Consider the following 19,374-nt stretch of genomic DNA (forward strand, 5'->3'; position numbering starts at 1 on the left):
TAGTCCTTTTTTAAAATCACTTCCATTGCCTTCTAAAACTTAAATCAACTTAAGAGATTTTGCCTCTTAAAATATACCAGGTAATTTCCTGTATATTAGTAGAAATCTTGCTACCTATGTTTATAATCATGCTCTCAGGTTGAAAACGCAGGCTAATTTGATGTGGTAATCACTCTCGAATTCCCTGGAGCATAGATTCTTATTAGCATTGTATGTCATGGAATTTATAGACAGCTTACCAGTGCTCTGTCCCTTTGGGCTTTTTGGTTTTCCTACTTTGAGAACCACAGTGTTTCCAAATGAGGATCTCTCACAACACTTCAAATATATAGCAACCTACTAACCATTAAAATACACCTGGAAATACATGTGTGAAAGAATGATCTCTAATTTTAGTAGACTGAAAATGACTGTCAAAAGTCCTAATTTAGTGGCATATTTCAAACTTGAAACCACGGTTTCTGCTGTCTACTGCTTAAGTAATTTTGCTGGGAAGAAACTCTTAAAAATTTTTAAGTGAAAACTCGTTTCACAGATGAGCAAACTGAGGCCCCGAAAAAAAAAAAACCCCAATTTGTCCAAGGTCACGCCCAGTGTTAGTGACCAAGTCAGACAAAAACCTAACGGTTCCAATATTATTAACAACCCAGCTGCATCGCTTACTACCCTGTTTTTTTTTCCCCTCGCTTTCACAACCGCACCCCTCCTTTTTGGGTGAAGTTGTTTTGTCTAACGGTCCCTTCCTTTTGCTTTCTGGCCTTAGGCTACTAAACCCTCACACAAACGGTTAATGCGTAACACTGGGAGTCCACATCTGATGCGGTGACTTTCATGGGCCTTTTTCTTTGGCCGAAAATTTCGCTGAAGGGCTCTTAATCCTACATTCCGCCGGGGAAGGGAGGGGAGGAGGGAGGTCACTGGGAACTGACAAGTCCTTACATGTCCAGGCGCGCGACCGGGACGCAGCCTGCGGGCCCCGGGAGGAAACCAAGGAAGGCTATACTACGGCGACAGGGAAGCAAAGGGGCGGGAGAAAAACACCGCGGTGGGAAATCCCTGTGCACTCGATCTGCCAACCCCTGGCAAAGATGAGCAGAGCCGAGCGTGAATAAATCTCATTAAGCGGCCGGGTGCAGACACTGCAGAACGGCGGCGGAGGAGGGGGCCCGGCGTCTCGCACGTTCGGGAGGGAGCGGCGGGGCGGCCCTTTTATAGGCCGAAGCCCGCGCTCGCGCGCCCCCGCCCCTCGCACCGCCCCTGGGCCAGGCGCGAGGCCGCAGCGTTACCTGAGAAGGGCCGGCTGCGTCCGCCGACCCGCCTCCCGCGAGGCCGCGGCGGCACGAGATCTGCGCCTCGCCTCCCCCCCGCCCCGCTCCCGCGGGCGGGTTTTCTTACCTTGTAAAAGGCCGTTTCCGCGGCTGCTCCCGCCTTCTCCGCAGGACGTGAAATGGCGGTCGGCGAGGCGAGCGCGATCGCCGCGGCTCCGGCCAATCCCGCCTAGCCGCCAAAAAACGACCCCGAACACTGGCGCCCCCCTACCCGCCGGGCCCTCCGAGCCCATCCATGACATCGGTGCTCCGTCGCCCCCTCCTTCCGCTGCCCCTCACCCCAGGTGGCCGTGCCCACCGGCCGAGTCATCGATTCCCCGTGCCCGGCGCGGACCCAGCTCTCCTGCAGCCTCCGCCCTCGCTGCGTGCCCGGGGGCGGGGGGAGAAAACACCTACTTGGCCCCCCGCTTGGGTGTCCCGCTCGGGTGCCCGCCCCGCTCCCTCCCTTTCCCGCCGTGTCCCCTCCCCCAACTACTCTTGGCCCTCCCTTCGCCCCACTCGCTCACACACACAACCCCTTCTCCCCTCCCCCAGTGGTTGCGTCCGTGACATCATCATCATGGCAACAAGAGCTGCAGCCGGGGACCAAGGAGCCCGTGTGATTCCCGGCGGCGGCGGCAGTGGCGGTAGCACGAGCAGCAGCACCGACGAAAGCGCGAGGGCTTCTCTCCGGTCGCCCCTCGCCGGGTGCTCCTGAGGAGGCGGCGGCAGCAGTGCCCACGCCGCCCCGCCCGCCGCCGCCGCCGCGGCTCGCAGTGTCTAGAGTGTGAGGGGAGGGGGCTGAGCCGCGGAGGGGAGGGGGCGCCGCCGCCGCCGCTGCTGTGGGGCCGCCGCTGCGGAAGGAACCGCCGCTGCTGCTGCCGTTGCCAGGTCGCTAGTGAAGAGGAGGTGGCGGCGGCGGCGGCAAACATGTTTTCAGTGAGGATAGTGACTGCCGACTACTACATGGCCAGCCCGCTGCAGGGGCTGGATATCTGCCAATCCCCCCTCACCCAGGCCCCTGTCAAGAAGGTGCCGGTGGTGCGAATCTTCGGAGCGACCCCGGCAGGTAAGCGGGCGCGGGGCGCGGGCGGGAGCGGCGGGCGCCTGGGCAGCTCTCCCCGCCGCGCATTCGCGCGCACGCCGCCGGCGCCGGCCCTCTCGGCTGATCGCTGCCGCGTCTTCCCTCCCCTTCGCCCTCCTCGCCTTTTCCTCCGGAGCATGACAAGAGGCGCAAAAATGTGGGTCCGCGCGAGCGTTCCGCCCCCTCCTCCCCCCATCCAACCCCAGGCGGGGAGGCGGCGGGCGCCGAGTGTTTACACTGCGTGCGGCGGTCGGGAGCCGGGTCCGCACTCGAGGTCGCGCGGGCAGGCGGAGCGGGCGTCGCTCTCGCCCCGGAGGACGGGGTCAGGTGGCCGCGCCATGTCTTCCGTGAGCCGGCGCGCAGGGCCCCGCTCTGGGGTAGGTGACTGGTGGGACCTCGGACACCCTCTGCGTCTCCCAAGTGCCCCTTGCTGGAAACGGCTTGAGGAGTAGGGAAGTGTCAGCTCTGTTGTCAATCGCTCCCCGTCGCCTCTTCTCACCAGCGCTCTCCTCTGCCCCTTCTGGAGATGCTGTGGGCTGAAGAGTGGCGCCTGGGGCCAGATAATCTTTCTCATTGAAGTGACCATGTGGTTCTGCTGTGAGGGCAGGTCATAACTCCTTAGAGTTTCAAGTAAAGCCTCGGAGTCTAGGGGCAGGGCTGCGTCCCCAGGTGCATTGCTTTCAGGGAAGTGTGTATCCACGGAAGTAGGAAATGCGTGTTTATGTCGCCCAGTGTAAAACATCCCACTTAATAGCGTCAATTTCATAAGAACCACAGCTGAGCCCAGCAACGCAAACATTAAAGAAATGTCCCTACGCAGGGTTGTAGGATTGCATTTTAAATACAAGTACGTTTAAGACAATACGCTTTTTAATAGGCTGTTTTGTTTTAAAAAACTATTTCGAACAAGTGGGGTGGGGAGACAGAAGCTTCGTTCTCAGAAGCTCTTGGGGATTTATGGTAGTGTAAGTAGGATAGTGGCCAGATTTGCAAGGTTTTTAATTGTTTTGCTTTTCTACACGCTTTGAACTGCCTGTGTGAAATAATGGAGCTGCCTCCTAGAAAGAGATGCTCTCTAGCTATGTACTGCCCTATGGGATTTTAGATAGCATTTCCCACTTGATGCTCCTTGCCCTAATCACCATTCATCTTTTACTACAGTCAGTTTTCCTGTGGGCTATCAAGATAATAGCACTTTCCAAACTCAAGCACTCATTCTAAGCAGTTATCTTTTAATGTGAATTCTCTTCTTTAAAAATTTTAGTGTTGTTAGTGAGATTTGATAGAATGATATTTGATATTTCTTTTTAAAATAGTGACAAAGCTTTTGATGATACGGACTTTTTAAGATGAGGTATTTGAATGCTGTTAACAATTTGTTGAAAGTGTAACACCTGAAACTTAGAGGCTGGAGAATAGAGGCAATAAAATGTTTTGAAAGATAGATTTTTCTGCCCTTTTAAGTATAGTGGTGCTGTCTTTATTTCTAATTGGAATTTCAGTGTAATATACTGTTTTTTTCACTTCAGGTACAGAGGAAAAATAAGATAGTGATGTTGATATAACTCTTTCAGCCACATTTTGAAATTATCAGGGGATGTGCTAATACTGTGGCATATACTGGGTGTTACAATTTATTTGGTTTGGGTTACTTTTCTACACATAATTTTTTTTTCTACACTAGTCATTAAATATGTATCCTTGAGTGATTTGCAAGCTTTGTTTTATAGGCAAGTTTTGCTTGTGGAAAAAAAATTTCACTGTGAGCTAGTAGTAATTTTATTATATGAAAAAAATTCTTTAAAAAACAAAGAATATGGTGTACTTTTGTTTCTCAGTATTAAAAAAAGACGTGAACTAGTCTGTAGAAAGAAATACATATTTCTTTCCTCTTGGCCATCTTACAATAGATTACCAGCATCACTCCCCTTTAAAAAAAAAAACAACTGTATTTTTAAAAATACACCTTGAAATGTATAATGTAAATCAGAGTTTTTTTGTATATACATTGAAAGATACAAAACTTGATACAGAGAATTTCAAACTTTAAGTTATTAAGGATTATTGAATTGAATTTGCTATAAAATTTTTGTGTTTCTTCAAAAGGTGAAAAATTTTGATGTCACTGGCATACATTTAGAGTTTACAGCTTTCAGAAATCAAGCCAGCATTTCTAGCACGTAAAATTAATGTTAATAAACATAAATAAAAACTATACTATTATCTGCTTCTGAATTCTCTCCCCAAAGAAAACCAGTCCAGCCACCTAGTAAAATAAATTTTGAAAATAATATAAAAAAGAAGTCAATTTGGTTCTCTAGTTTGAATGCTAGAATTTTTAATGAAAACAGATTTATTGTTTGAAATCACAAACTATGTTTATATATCTACTAATTAGTAAAATTAATGAAAAATTGTAACATGGTAAATGTTACAGACTGTCATAAAATTAAGTTTTTCCTATGTAGTAGTTAATTTTGGGAGTCCTCAATTCTTTACGTTGGTTTGGAGAAAATGTTTTTAAACTGAGTTTGCATTTCAAGTGAAATTGTGAAAAATAGCAGCAGAAGAAATCTTCCAAATAAAGTGACCATTTCAGATGTACATTATAAAATTTTGAACTGATTCATTTATTAGATTTTTACTAGTTCAGTTTTTCTATTATTGCATGAAAAATATTTTTCTGCTTTAGAAAACAGTCCAGTTGACTTCCTATTGTCCTATGTTTTGAGGGCATATTTGAGTAATTTAAGAAATAAATTTAGTGTCTTAGGTTTAAAAGCTCTCATATCTTCAGTTGGTGAAATTTGAAAAGGTATTTTAAAAACTGGTACATTCAAATTTGAATGGTAAATCCTGACTGATTTAATCCCTTCCTGCCTGAGGATATTGGTTCCTGAGAGAATCACTTAAATTTTCTATATGTAAGTGATGGAATTATTTTTAAAAACCCATAAACATCTTTTGCTTTTCTTTCACTCATTTAAAAGTGACTTGAATATTGTTTTGACATACAATGTATTGAGCAATTTAACAACTTTTTGGTAACTTGTTTTAGTGGAGGGAACCCAGGCTATACCTAACTACGGTACAAGACAGCGTTTTTTAATTTTTTCACTTAGATTTGAATATGGGTGTGAGTGCTCTGGGATTTCACTTCAAAAAAAATCCTAAGGGTTTACTATGAGGAACTGACTCAGGTGAATCTGGGAAGCTGCCCAGTTACCACATCCCAGCTCTTGCTTATTAGTTGCCTGATGTAACTCACTTCATGTTGAGCTTAGATAGCTTTCTCAGTTTTCTCAGCATCAATTTAAAACAGAATTATCCTTTCAAAAGCTTCCCTGCTGAGATGCAGAGGAGGAGTAAATAGAAGAGTGTGAGTGAGATGTTCACAAAGCACGTAATTAAACAAAGTAGGCCAAACAGACTATAGAGGGAGCTGCTTGACTTTAAGATTACTGTAAGGAACTCTGCCATCATCCCATCCCCCCCCCCCCCCCCCGCCCAGTCTTCCTCCAGCTAGTGAAATATCAACAACTTAGATGACAAATAATTTCTCTAATAAAAGTCTTGTTTGTTCATAGCCTCTTTTTTTTTTTTGCTAAATCATTTAACAATATTTTAACATCACACAATGCCTATTTAATATAAATATTAGAAAGATTTTTCAGGAGCACTACTGAGATGTAGTGTTTTACCACAAACAAAATTAGTCACTTTAGTAGGTATCTGATGCCCGAGTTGCAGATTTTATTAGGTTTCTGTATTACGCTTGACTTAAATAACCGTAAGTTAATCAGAAGCTTATTAAACAGAAGCCCTCTAAAATCTGTGGAGACAGTGGAATCTTGTAATATGTGATTCAGTTCATTCAGTGAACACTTAATGAGATCTTGGTACATATATTGAGCTGTTTTTTAAATGGCGTCATTATGAACAACTTTTACCCTCCACAAGCTCACAATGTAGGAGAGATGATAGACATGTAAACATAGTTTAATTGGAATATAAAAGAAATGTGTATAAGACAAAGTGAGGACTCAAAGAGGACATGTTCAGTGACCACCTGGCAGGCCAAAAGAGGAGTCAGGGAAGGCTTCATGAAGGAAGTATGGATTAAGTCATTTTAAAGGAATTTCAAAAGAATTTAAAAATTCTAATAGAGGAACAGATACAAGGTAATTCACAAATGAAGAGAAAACTACTCTTGGCCCAGTAGCTTGGCAATGCATAGCAGAATTCTTGAAATGTTGTTTTTTGACCCAATAATTTCAGTTTTAGGGACTTTGATCTATGAATGTAAATCTTTTGACAAAATCTGATTATCTTTTGAATCCGTCTATTTCTTTCATTATCCATCACCACCCTAGTCTAAACTACTAGCATTTTTGGATGCATTTACAACAGTAGCCTCCTAATCTTGGCCTACCCCAATCTATTCTGTTCCCCTCTAATCTGTTTTCTACACTGTAATCAGAGGGATCTTTTCAAAATGCAAACCTTATTATATCCCCCTACTAGGTATGCTTCAGTAGGTTTCCATTGCATTTAGGATAAGGACAAAGCTACATGTCTTATGTGGTGGCGTCTACATGTCTTACAAGGTCTTGCACAGTTTGGCCCCTACCTCTCTATCCAGTCATGGCTTGAGCCATGTCCTTCTTGCCTTGCTCTTTATGTTCCAGCCATACTGACTTTATTTCAGTCCCTTATTCTTGCCATGCTCCTCCCACAATGAGGCCTTTGAACCTGCTGTTCCCTCTGCCTAGAATGTTTTTCCTTTTCCTTCACCTAAACTCCAATTTATCTTTCCTCAGGGAAGCCTTCCCTACCATAGACTCTCAAAGCTTCATGAACTCTCCTTCATAACACTTGCTGTAGTTGTCATTTTTATATACATAGGAGATTAACGTTTGTTTTTCCCAGTTACCTCCATAAATGCTGGTAATGTGTTCATTTTTGCTCACCATTATACAGCCAATGGTTGCTTACCACAGTGCTTGAAACTCAAGTATTTGTTGCAAGAATTAATAAATAATAGATGATAGGCATAACAGGGAACAACCCCAAATGTTTAGCAACCGAGAAGTAGTTACATAAATTGGGCATGTTCATTTAGTAGAATTTGTCATTAAAATCATGTTTTCATGATTATTATGTAAGTATAACATAAAATAATACAGGAAAGTGCTATCAGTATATTATGTGAGAAAAATCAGTTTATGAAATAATAATTAATTAAAAATGCACTGAAATATAAAGATTGCTTATCTCTGGGAAGTGTATTTTGTATTTTCAGCTTTTCTGCAGAGAATGTATTGATTTTATAATTTGGAAAATATATATATACAAAATTAAGGAAAAACTATTAGAAATATGAGAAAAAGCCTTGAGTTTGATATTGGGCTCCCAAATAAGTATCAACTAAAATATGTGATTGGATGATGATAGTGTTGAATTTGATTATATAAATTCAGTTTAGGAACTGCAGAATCATTCTTATATTAAAGAAAGCCAATAATTTCTGGTTTTATTGTACTCATTTATATGTAAACTGATTTTAATTTTAAAATGTTCTGCAGAGTAGCATGTCTTTGACACAGCAAAATGAAATAGCAATGAAATAGAGCAGAGGTCAGAAATTGACTTATGTGTAAGAACTTAAGTGATAATGGATGCTACCTTTCCTATTAGTAGGGAAGAAGATTCTTTAATACTGAGTGTTGGAATAGCTACTTAGTCATCTGGAAAAGTAAAAACTTGGCTTCCAGATGAGTCAGAAGATTTAAATGTAGAAACAAACAAAAAATGTAAGATAATTATTTTAATCTCGGAATGGTGAAGGCCTTTCAAAGTATGATACAGAACTGAAGCCAGATTGCTGAGTTTTACAATGTAAAGTAAAATTCTGTATAGAGACAAAAATCATAAAGTTAAAAGAGAAATAGACTGGTAAAGTTTATTTGTACACTTTTCACAAAAGACTAATTTCCTCTTAATATACAAAGAGCTCCTAGAAAATAATCCAATAGAAAAAGTGAGCAAAGAGAATTCTTATGAAAAGACGTGTGATTTTATTATAATGAAGATGTAAATTAAAACTACAACATACTGTTTATCACCTAATTAGAAACGATTGATTATACAGTATAACTTGAGGAGGATGAGAGGAAGGGGAAATGGGCATTCTCACATATTGCTGGTGGGAATATAAAATGTTCATTTTCTATGGAAAACAATTTGGAAGTCATTTTCAGAATTTAAGATGCATGTATATTTTGGTAGTTCGTCTTCCTTTTTGGGGGCAGGGGGGTTCTGCACTGCGCAGTTTGTGGGAACTCACCCTACCATGGATTGAACCTAGGCCCCTGGAAATGCGGAGTTCTAACCACTGGACTGCCAGGGAGTTTCCCCCCCTTGTTTTTTTATTCTTTTTTTTCTTTTTCATGTACATTTTGATCTAGCAACTTCATTCAAGGATTTTGTCCTCTAAAAGATTTTTATATGTGTCAAATGAGCATGTAAGAATATTTGTGGCAGCATTGTTTGTCATTGCAAAAGGTTGGAAATAACCTAAGCATAAATCAGTAGTTAAGTAAATTATGGTGTATCTCTTCAGTGGAATACTAGGCAAGTCCTTACAGTGATGAGGCAGTACTATATGTACTGTTCTGATGCCATGTCTAAGATACATTAAAAGGAAAAAAAGCAAGATACCAGGCTCCATATGTTGTATGCTACCATTTGTGTGGCTTAAAATATATATATATACATATATATAAAATATAAATTAAATATTTATATGTAAATATAAATGTATATTTATAAGTGAATATATATTATATATATATGTGCACATATGTCTGAAAGGATACATGAGAATTTTGCAACAGTGGTTGCTTCCAGTGAGGGTAACTGGTGGCCTACAGGACAAACGTGGGAATCTGATTTTTTTTAAGTATACGCTTTGGTAACTTTTGGAGGTTTTTCACCATGTGCCTGTGATACTTATTCAAAGTTAATCTTTTTAGATTATGTTGTGCTTGCAACAATTGGTAAGGAAGAACAAAAATACAAGGTCATAGTAGTCATAAATATTTAGTTGTCAGATGATTACTGCAGTACTGTTTAATTTTAGGTTTTGGTAGAGGTCTTCTAATTCAGAGCTCCCACTTGATGTTATGTGGCTCTCTGGAGGTGGTAGACCCTAGTGGAGTGGGGTCTGAAGGCAGGCTGTGGGGTTCCTGAAGCAGATAGCATGATGAGCACAGCACAAGTGTGTTAGTCGCTCAGTGGTGTCTGACTCTTCGCGACCTCATAGACTGTAGCCCGCCAGGCTCCCTTTGGGATTCTGTCCATGAGATTCTCCGGGTGAGTATACTGGAGTGGGGTTGTCATTCCCTTCTCCAGGGGATCTTCTTGATCCAGGAATCTAACCTGGGTCTCCTGCATTGTAGGCAGATTCTTTACCATCTGAGCCACCAAGGAAGCCCCATGATGAGCACAACCAGCAGTTATTGCTCTATTTGGTATTTTAAGTATGTTAAGCAAAGTGCTCTACCATTGATGCTTGAAATCTGCTTCAGCCAGCCGGAGACTGTAGCTGCCTCTTATGGAGAAGGGATCATGGAACTGTTATTGGAGTTTGTATTCTGGGTGCTTGAGAGAACGTCATCTGATGATGAAAGGACAGGGTGGCAGGATGTTGCTCTGGGGCCTAGCTCTTAGCCTGTACTTTGCCTGTATTGGATCCTCTTAGCCATTTTCTGATATGCCATTTAGCCTCCTGCAAGGTGACTGCCTAATAGCGTATGTATGTTCTGCAAAAATTAAGCATCATTGTTATTTTGAAATGTTCCTAATGTGGAAAAGGTTGGATTTGAAATCCATTCATATTGCTACAAGCTTTGTTTAATTTTCTTTCATAATTATATAAAGAAAATATAATTTTTTTTCATCAAGCACAATGTTGATGCCTCCAGAAGACTTCTTGTTGGCTATTGTGCTGAATGAATATTATTTACAATGTGAAAGGAGTTGGAAAACACTGTTCTGGTGAAATTCTTTCATTTTATTTAAAGAAAACTGATGTCTAGATAGATTAACTCAAGGATTTGTCCAGTGTCCTGTATCCTATAATTGGTTGGCGTGGGGCTGGGTCTAAAAACTGGGGATTTTGACTTTCAGCCCTTAGTACCTCACACTCTCTTCCCCACATCTGAGAATTGGAAAGGCCTTGGTTATAATTGAAAGACAAACATACAGAAGTTTAGTGGAATTGTTAAAAAAAAAAAAGCATGTACACAGTTTAGAAATCTCAGAGGGCCTACTGTGTTCAATAGTGTTTAGACTCTTCCCGTAGAATAGATTATAGCTGGATTTGTTTTGTGATGATTGTAGCTCTCTCTTTAAAAAAAATAATGTCTATAACATATATGTCTATAGATTAGTCTATAACAAGAATTTAGGACACATATAAACAAAAATTGATACTAGAATTCTATGTGTATAGTTTTCCAAAGAGAAAGGCGATAGGTCGGGAGACCTTTCAGAGTTCCTCTTGTGCTGTACTTAAACATTTTCTGGTCTTACTTTTGATTGGATTAGAATTTGTTCAATTAAAAATGAGTGAAAAATGAGTTTTTAAGTAGGTTGGGTTTAAATAGGCTTCAGAGGATGTTGCCATTAGCCTTATATATTTCTGAGAAATACTTGGAAACTTACTAAGATATGGAACATGGGATGGTGTATGTCATTTTGGTACCTGACTGCCTTTTTAACACCACAGGGATAGTGAATAAGAGAGGAAATAAATGATGGGAGTTGAGGTACAGTAAACTGTGGGTAAAATTGTGTTAACTTAGAGTTTCCAGATAAGGCAGGAGTAGGTGTCTTAGGCAATTTAAAGAAAAATTCTTCACTGTCTGGACATAAAGTAGGTACATTTTGAGGCTAAAACAAATTATAAGTAAAACCCTTTTAATGACCGTCTGTGTAACCTTTTGGTGTGTGATTGGGTGGGGTATTTTTTGTTTTTATTTTTTTCATTTTTTAAGTTTTCCAGATGACCTGTGTTTTTTCCAGTGCTCGGTAGATTTTTAAGTATTTCATTTTTAAGTGAAAAATATTTTGTTGCTTAATTAGTATTGGCAAACTGGACTGTTTTCTGCAGCAGAAATTGAATATATGCCTAACAAAGTAAATTTGGAGAAAAAAAGGGCAGTAATTGTCTTTGGAAAATTTAAAGTTTTTTTGGTCCAATTCTGTTTTCTTTTTAGATGATAGCTGTGGGAAGTACCAAGATTTTGAGGTCAGTTTCCTTGGGGACAGTTATTTAATTTTCTTTGGGTTAAGAGAGCATTTACTATATAAATGATTCAAAGAATTAAAAAAAGCGTGTTACCTCAAAAATGCTTGTGTAATATATAACAGTTTAACAACAGTTTTCTATTTTTCTTCTATTTATTATAATTACCAAGGAAGTATAACAAGAATTAAAAGAACTATCTTATTTTGCATATATATTTATAGTTCAAAGTAATTTATATATTAAATTAGGTATTGTTTGAGATGGTGAAATGAAAGACTCTGTAAGTAAGAATACATGTTGATATGTGAAAAAAATGTGAACTTAAAACATGTTGGCATACTCCTAGTTTCTCAGAACAAGAAAATGACTAATCTAAATTTCATTTCAGAATAAAAACCAAGACAAGCCACATAAAAGCAACCTAAAAATTAATCTGTCATCATATTATTTGTTTTAAAACTATGGAATAAAATATCTGAGGAAGATTTCTCTCAAAATTGTTTTTCTCAATTTCAAGTAAGTAATTTATTTTGGTTGATATATTGGGGATGAAGGGAGGTGGGAGTGAACCTTGGCATTGAAGTTGATAAGTCTACTCATCCTTTAAGTAACAACTCAAAGATTAACCACTTTAAAGCCTTCTGTGACTCCTTTGCCCATTCCCAAAAGATCCTCTTTGGTTTCCCACAGTCCTAGCCTCCTTTCACATTGCTGATAAAAGACTGACTACACTGAGTGTTGTATTTGTCTGTAGGAATAGTCATATGGCACTGCCCTCGTGTTCCTCCTGCCCCACACCCCTATTCCAGGACCCTACTGCTGCTGAGAAACCCTGGACGAGTTATTTTATTTCTGTGAGCCTTAATTTCCTCCTCTGTAAAATGAGTTGTAATAATTTCTACCTCACTGGATTATTATGATTAAATACTAGTAACCAGCAACTGTCTGGCATATATAGTAGCATAACTATTACTTTCTTTCTAACCCTTCTAAGTCCAGAATCTGCCACATTACTAGGTGTATACCAGGTGCTCTTTAAATTGAGTTGAATTGGAATGAAAAATGGAAGTTTTGTAGCATTTATTCATTCCTCACAATAGGACAAAATAAAATACCTATACATTGTGCTATAAGGCTTCTTCCAGTTGGTCACTGACTCACGTCTATAAAGTCTAGGTAATTACCAGTTTAAAACACTTGAAAGATCGTCTTTTTTTTTTTTTTTTTTAAGTACCCTACCCAGACTTGATTTTTCTTTTTAAAATTGTTGATGTATACACATATAGACAGAAAACTATCCAGGCCTGATCTTGCCCTGAAAAAGGGCAGTGTTAAGCCATTGATCAAGGAGTAACTACAGTTTTCCAATACTGCAGTTTAAGTTAAGTGTATTTTGTATGAAAGAGCCTTATTTTCTAAAGTCTTCTATTTTTTTGTTTTAAATGGTAGTAGAATGAATTGGAGGTGTCTGTGCCAGAGGTCATTGCAAAGGTGACAATAGGAACTATTGCTCCCTTTTTTTGCCTTTTCTGAATTTGTAACACACACACAAATTGAAACCTTTGGTTTTTAAATCCATTTAGAATTGTGAAATGTGGACCAAATGAATTTGTTATTGTTTGGAGTTTCAGTTTTCTTCATTTTTTTAAAAAAAAATATATTCCCAGGTTTTTGTTTTGCTTTTTAATAAGATTGTCTTTTTTTTTTTTTTAATGAAGTCTTTAGGAAGATTTTTCAAATTAATTTTGATGTATCACACTTTGGTTGATGATGCTTAGTGGTTATAAAATAGAAGCCAAATTAGTCAAAAGACCTTAAGTTTACATCATTTTACTAACAGAGGTTATAGATCACTTATTGAGCCCTTACTGTGTGCCTTATTCTAAGTGTTTTAATTTTCACAACTCTATAAAACAAGTACTTTTATCCCCATTTTACAGTTGAGGAAATGAGGCATGAAGAGGTTAACTAACTTTTGCCTGAAGTTATTCAGCATATGTTTACTTCATAGCATGTGAGAATTAAAATGAGGGAATATGTACTAAGCCATTAGCTGCATAAACAGAAGAAGCAGGGAAGCAAAATCTGAGATGTATGTCTCCTAATACTTACAGAATCTGATAATAGCCATTATTAAGACATTGATCATGAATGTATTCTTATTCACTTTTTTTTTGTAATAAATATACCCTGCAACTTTGTACTGACTTTGTTTTCCCTGAGCAATATTAATGTCTCCTTTCAAATTCATTTTCCCATTTGGACTGAATTATTTTGTTTTTATGTATATGTGTTTATAAGGTGATAGTAGGGCTTTACTATAATATCAATCTGATATAAAAATATTTTTATAAGTTAATTAAACAAATAGTATATGAATATGTTCTTGTGAAATTTAAAAAGCAGAAAACAGGTAAAACAAAAATTTTCCTTGACCACCAATCCTATTCACCTCCCCACTGGTACCGATTTTTATATAACAAACCTCCCCAAAAATTTAGTGTATAAAACAATAGCCATTTGTTAGCCCATAGTTCTGGCATGGGCTCAGTTCAGCAATTCTGCTCCTGCTTCTGGCTGGGTTTGCTTATGTGGCTGAGTCAGCCGACTGGTCATCTGGAAGCTATTTGGCCTAGAATGGCGTCACTCATAGTCTGGATATTGGTGCTAGGGTGATTGAGATCTATGTGTTTCCAGCAGCTAGCCTTCAAATCATGTAGCCAGGCCCAGAGTTGGTGTGGGAGGAGTTTCCTAACTGTGTGACTCATTAGGGGACCATTACTGCTCAAGTATGCTATATCTCCGTTGCTTGCTGATTCATTTTTCAGGAAACGTTTGTCAGTGTACAGTGCCTTGTTCTTGAAAAAGTATAGTGTTTAAGCAATTAATTTACCAATTCAGATAAATTTAGTTAATTTCTTATTCTCACTTGTTTTACACCATTCTGATCATCCCTCAGCATCATTCTTGGTCCCATTCACCCAGAAAAGTTAATTGAACACCCACTAAGTGCATAATAAGCTGTCATAAGGTGAGCTCAGATGGAGCAGTACTGTTGTCAGTACTGCTACTTCATCATCCAAGTTTCATAAACTTACCTACCTGTCTGTTTCATCTTATGAACAATATTCTATAAAAGCAGATAATTACAATAGTTTTGTTTAATGACCAACAACAGCTCACACCAGGCTGAATATATCTTGTGTACTACATTTTTTAAAATGTCTTAGAAAGATAGTCCCAGTAAGAAAAACTATAATACAGAGGTGGTTTCTGTATTATAGTTTCCCACCAGCAATAATGAGACTTTTTCCGTATTTCACCAAGGTTATGGTCTCAGATATTTTGATCTTTATCAGTCTAATAGATAAAACATATGGATCTCAGTGTAGTTGTAATTTGCATTCTTTTATTATAAGTGAGATTGAATGTCCTTCTATATATTTGAGAACCATTTGTTTTTCCTTTTCAGGGTACTACTCGATTATCTTTTACCCACTTTTCTATTGTGAGTCTTGGTCTTTTGATTGTTGATTCCAAGGAGCTCTTCATATATTAGGAAAATTGGTCCCTATCTGTGAATTGAGTTACAAATATTTTTCCTAGTTTGTTTGTTCTTATGGTAAATACATTTTATTTGAATATCTTTTCATTTTATAAAAAAGTTTGTATCTTAAATGAGGCTTTTAGAACAGATTTAGTTGAATCTTGGTTTAAGTTTTAGGTATGGGAATGAAAGAAAACTTAGAGAAATTAGCTTTCAAAACTCTGACTTAAAATGAACAGTTTCAGAAGGATCCTATCTTCAGTACACTTCTTTCTCTTCTAAGTTTGGTTCTATCGTGAGAACCACTCCTTCTGACAGACCAGTCTAAGAAGTAGGATCATCCTTTTGAGGGTAATTTTTAGATGATTGAGTATATAGCATAGGTGGAAAATACATTTGTGTTATTACTTAGAATAAATTGTTAATAATGTTGCTTTGAGTCTTGTCTAGTACAGTGTGTATGTTTTTGTGTGTGTAATGTGTGCGGTATATACACACATGTATATAGTGGTGGTGTTTCTCATATAACCCTTTATCTCTTTAGCCGGCTTTTACCTAATCAACTGCATAGCTATGTGAGAGTGGCTACATTAGGCCAGGGCTTTTCCAGTGGGCCACAAAAAAGAAAGATAAACAGACTGTGTCCTTTTTTGAGAAAGCAAAATAATGCTACCCATATCCTAATAATATCCTATATTTTTAATAAGGTTGTAAGGAGCTAGGAAGAGAGTAGCAGAGGCATCTATGATCTGTGCAGCATCTGACATTATGGAATACCTTGACTTCCTCCCTTGAGTTCTATATAAAAGTGAATTAGAAAACTGCAAGGCTGAAGAGATTAGCATGTTTTAAGTCATTTAATGTAGTTTTTAAAAGTTTTTAAAATTGGCAAACCTTCTTCCTAATAGTTTTACCCAGGAGCATCAAAAAAGCAAAAGCAGACAGGAATCCTTAAGTAATTTATAGTGGGAAATGGTAGAAAACCAGTTTTTGCCATACTTTAGATACTTTTTAATTTTTCAAAGTTGTTGAGGTATTCTTTCAGTTCAGTCGCTCAGTCGTGTCTGAGTCTTTGCAACCCCATGAATCGCAGCACGCCAGGCCTCCCTGTCCATCACCAACTCCTGGAGTTTACCCAAAGCCATGTCCATCGAGTCGGTGATGCCATCCAACCATCTCATGCTCTGTCGCCCCCTTCTCCTCCTGCCCACAATCCTTCCCAGCATTAGGGTCTTTTCCAATGAGTCAACTTTTCGCATGAGGTGGCCAAAGTATTGGAGTTTCAGCTTCAACATCAGTTCTTCCGATGAACACCCAGGACTGATCTCCTTTAGGATGGACTGGTTGGATCTCCTTGCAGTCCAAGGGAGGGTCTATAATATTTTCAGTATCTTTATAAATGTTTTGTGGACAAAGTTTTCTATTTATTTGATACCAAATTGTTGCCCTACTACTATTTCCTTGATTAATTCTGTTTTAAAAATTCTAGTATTTCTGAGGTTAACACATCTCACACTTGTACATTTGACACAATTATTTTTTTCTCCTGAAAAGCTGGTATTAAACTGATGGATATCTTATAATAGATGACTTCCTGAACAAACTGTGACATTTCATAATTGGTTTTCATTCTCTACTTATTTTTAATCTAATAGGTCATGAAACTTTCCCACTTTATTTTGTTCTTCGTTTTTTCCTTGCATCTCTATTTTAACTTTTGTACATTTTGATGTGTTATTTGGCACATAAAGCTTTATAACTGATATGTCTTATATAACTACTTTTCAAACTAATTGTGGTGAAGAATCTCTTTTTTTCTGATACTTATTTAAAATACATTAAAAGTAAGTACTAGAAAAATGAAATGAGAAAGAAAACCCAACAAGCAAAATACAGGCTCCCTTTTTTTAATGATTATTAAACCGGTATAGAATTCCCCTGTCGAACTACTATAAGAGTTGTTAGTTTGGTACTTGTCTTGTTGCAAACCTATAACAAACAGTTCATTCACAGACTGCATTTGAGTAGCACTATAGATAACTTTTTAAATCAGTTTAAACTCTTCTGTTTCTGTTTTTTGCAGCATAGACTCTGTTTTATGTGTTTTATTAAAAAACATGATGCAGTAAGCATTTTAAAAAGCATATATACAGAATTGTAGCTTTAATTACAAAACTTGGGAACAAATAAAAAATACTTTCTTTTGTGTAATACAAAGAGTTTAGCTTATTTTAGATTTTTGTACTCTCAGCTTGCCAATTTTTAAGACTATCTTATAAATGTTGAATGTTTTAAACTGTGTATCTTCTCTTTAAAAATTTTTAGCGTGTGTATTAAATTTAAATACAGCAATTTAAACTGACCTCCATGTATTAATTTGGTGTGGAGCACCACACGACTGAGCAACTGAGGGCAAGCATGAGCGCTGCTGCTGATCTATTTATCCCATACCGCTTATACCCATTCTTGAGCTCCAGGTTTGGTTGATTGATTGATTTTGGTTGCCTTAAATACATTTTCAGGTACCATTTTTCATAACAGATTCATTTCTTTGGCAGTTTAAGAAGATGTGCTTAATGTTTGTATAAGCCCCAAGTTTATCCATCTGTGAACAAGAGGCTGTTTATTTGGTCCTGTTGTTTGCAAGTTGATAGAGTATGGGAAATCCAATTGATTGTCTTCACTTTTGCTTATAAACTGATAGAATTGCCCTCCCAGTTATACAGAGCTAGTAGTTGAGCTCAGCCCACTTAGATGAAAACATTCATTTTGTGTGCCCCTACTGGACTGAGGTTTGTTTTCCCCCGTTCTGACTGCAGAGTCTCTGACATGTGGGAGCAGACTTACTCTGGGATAACTTGTGGTGCTTTCTGTTTGACTTTCTTTCTCTACTCCAGAGCATTATATGAAAGTCTCCAGGTTATGAAAGCCCTTACCACTTCTGATGATTTTTATCAGTGATGGAAGCTCATTTAACATCCAGAATGAAGAGAGCTGTTCTCCAGTTTTGTTGATAGTGAGAGTTGTGTTTTTAGAATAGATGAAGAAAGAGAGGTACTGAGTGAGAAAATATAACCTTGATATTGAGTGAGGAAATACAACCTAACACATCTTAGAAAGTTTTTAGTAGGGGACCAGTTTCTGTTAGTGGATTTTGTCTCCAACGGAGAGAATAGCACAGCATATCTTAAATATTTTAGTGGAAAACTGGAAGAGTTATTTTGTATTCAATTGATTCTAAGATGTTTATCTCCCCTTCCCATTTTTATAGCTCAGTAGGGGATGTAGCTTACAATCAGTGGTTAAAGAAAGTCAAAGTGTTAGTCGCTCAGCCGTGGCCGACTCTTTGTGACCCTATGGACTGTAGCCGACCAGGCTCCTCTGTCCATGGAATTCTCCAGGCGAGAATACTGGAGTGGGGTGTCATTTTCTTCTCCAGGGGATCTTCCTGACTGAGGGATCGAACCCAGGTCTCCTGAATTGCAGGCAGATTCTTTACCATCTGAGCTACCAGCTGTGCTGTGCTTAGTTGCTCAGTTGTGTCCTACTCTCTGAGATCCCCTGGACTGGAGCCCGCCAGGCTCCTCTGTCCGTGGGGTTCTCCAGGCAAGTGGAGAACTTGGAGTGGTTTGCCTTGCACTCCTCCGGGGGATCTTTCCAACCCAGCTTATTGAACCCAGGTCTCCCGCATTCGGATTCTTTAATTTGGTAAAGAATCAGTGGTGTGCCATATTTAATTGGAAGAATGTTCTTTGTTAGTCGTATAAAAATTAATGGTGTCTTAAAATCTTTGGCATTTTGGACTCAGTTAAATATATTAATAGCTGTTTAGCTTAGTACCATTCTAAATTTAATCTCCTCACTTAGTGTGAGTAAAGAATTAATAGCTTTTCTTTTTTTTGTACTGTTTTGGTCTTGGTTAACTCTCTAGCTTTATTCACCTGGAAATGATAGAAATAGAATGTCAGTTGTGTAACTGAGCACCATTGCTTTTAGTAAAAATGAATCATGGTTAGTAAAGTACATATGGACTGGGAGGACTGTGAATAAACTGTAAATATTAATAACAGTGGGAGACAACTGCTTTGGGCTTCCCTGGGTATGATAACTCTTATAGTTGAGT

The 19,374-nt window shown here is 38.8% G+C and overlaps 1 protein-coding gene across 2 annotated transcripts in view; it reads left to right on the top strand.

The window, feature by feature from the left end:
- The first annotated feature begins 1,863 nt into the window (after nt 1–1,863).
- The window catches only part of REV3L (REV3 like, DNA directed polymerase zeta catalytic subunit), a 176,311-nt gene continuing 158,800 nt past the window's right edge, over nt 1,864–19,374 (top strand). For both annotated transcript variants that reach the window (XM_081530576.1, XM_081530577.1), the window contains exon 1: nt 1,864–2,376. In XM_081530576.1, coding sequence (XP_081386702.1) covers nt 2,238–2,376 — 139 coding nt within the window. In that variant the 5' untranslated portion in view covers nt 1,864–2,237. The remainder of the gene's footprint in view (nt 2,377–19,374) is intronic.

Source organism: Giraffa tippelskirchi, chromosome 9, assembly GCF_054371585.1.
Source record: "Giraffa tippelskirchi isolate mGirTip1 chromosome 9, T2T-mGirTip1v1.2.pri, whole genome shotgun sequence".
In the NCBI taxonomy this organism is placed as follows: Eukaryota; Metazoa; Chordata; class Mammalia; order Artiodactyla; family Giraffidae; genus Giraffa; species Giraffa tippelskirchi.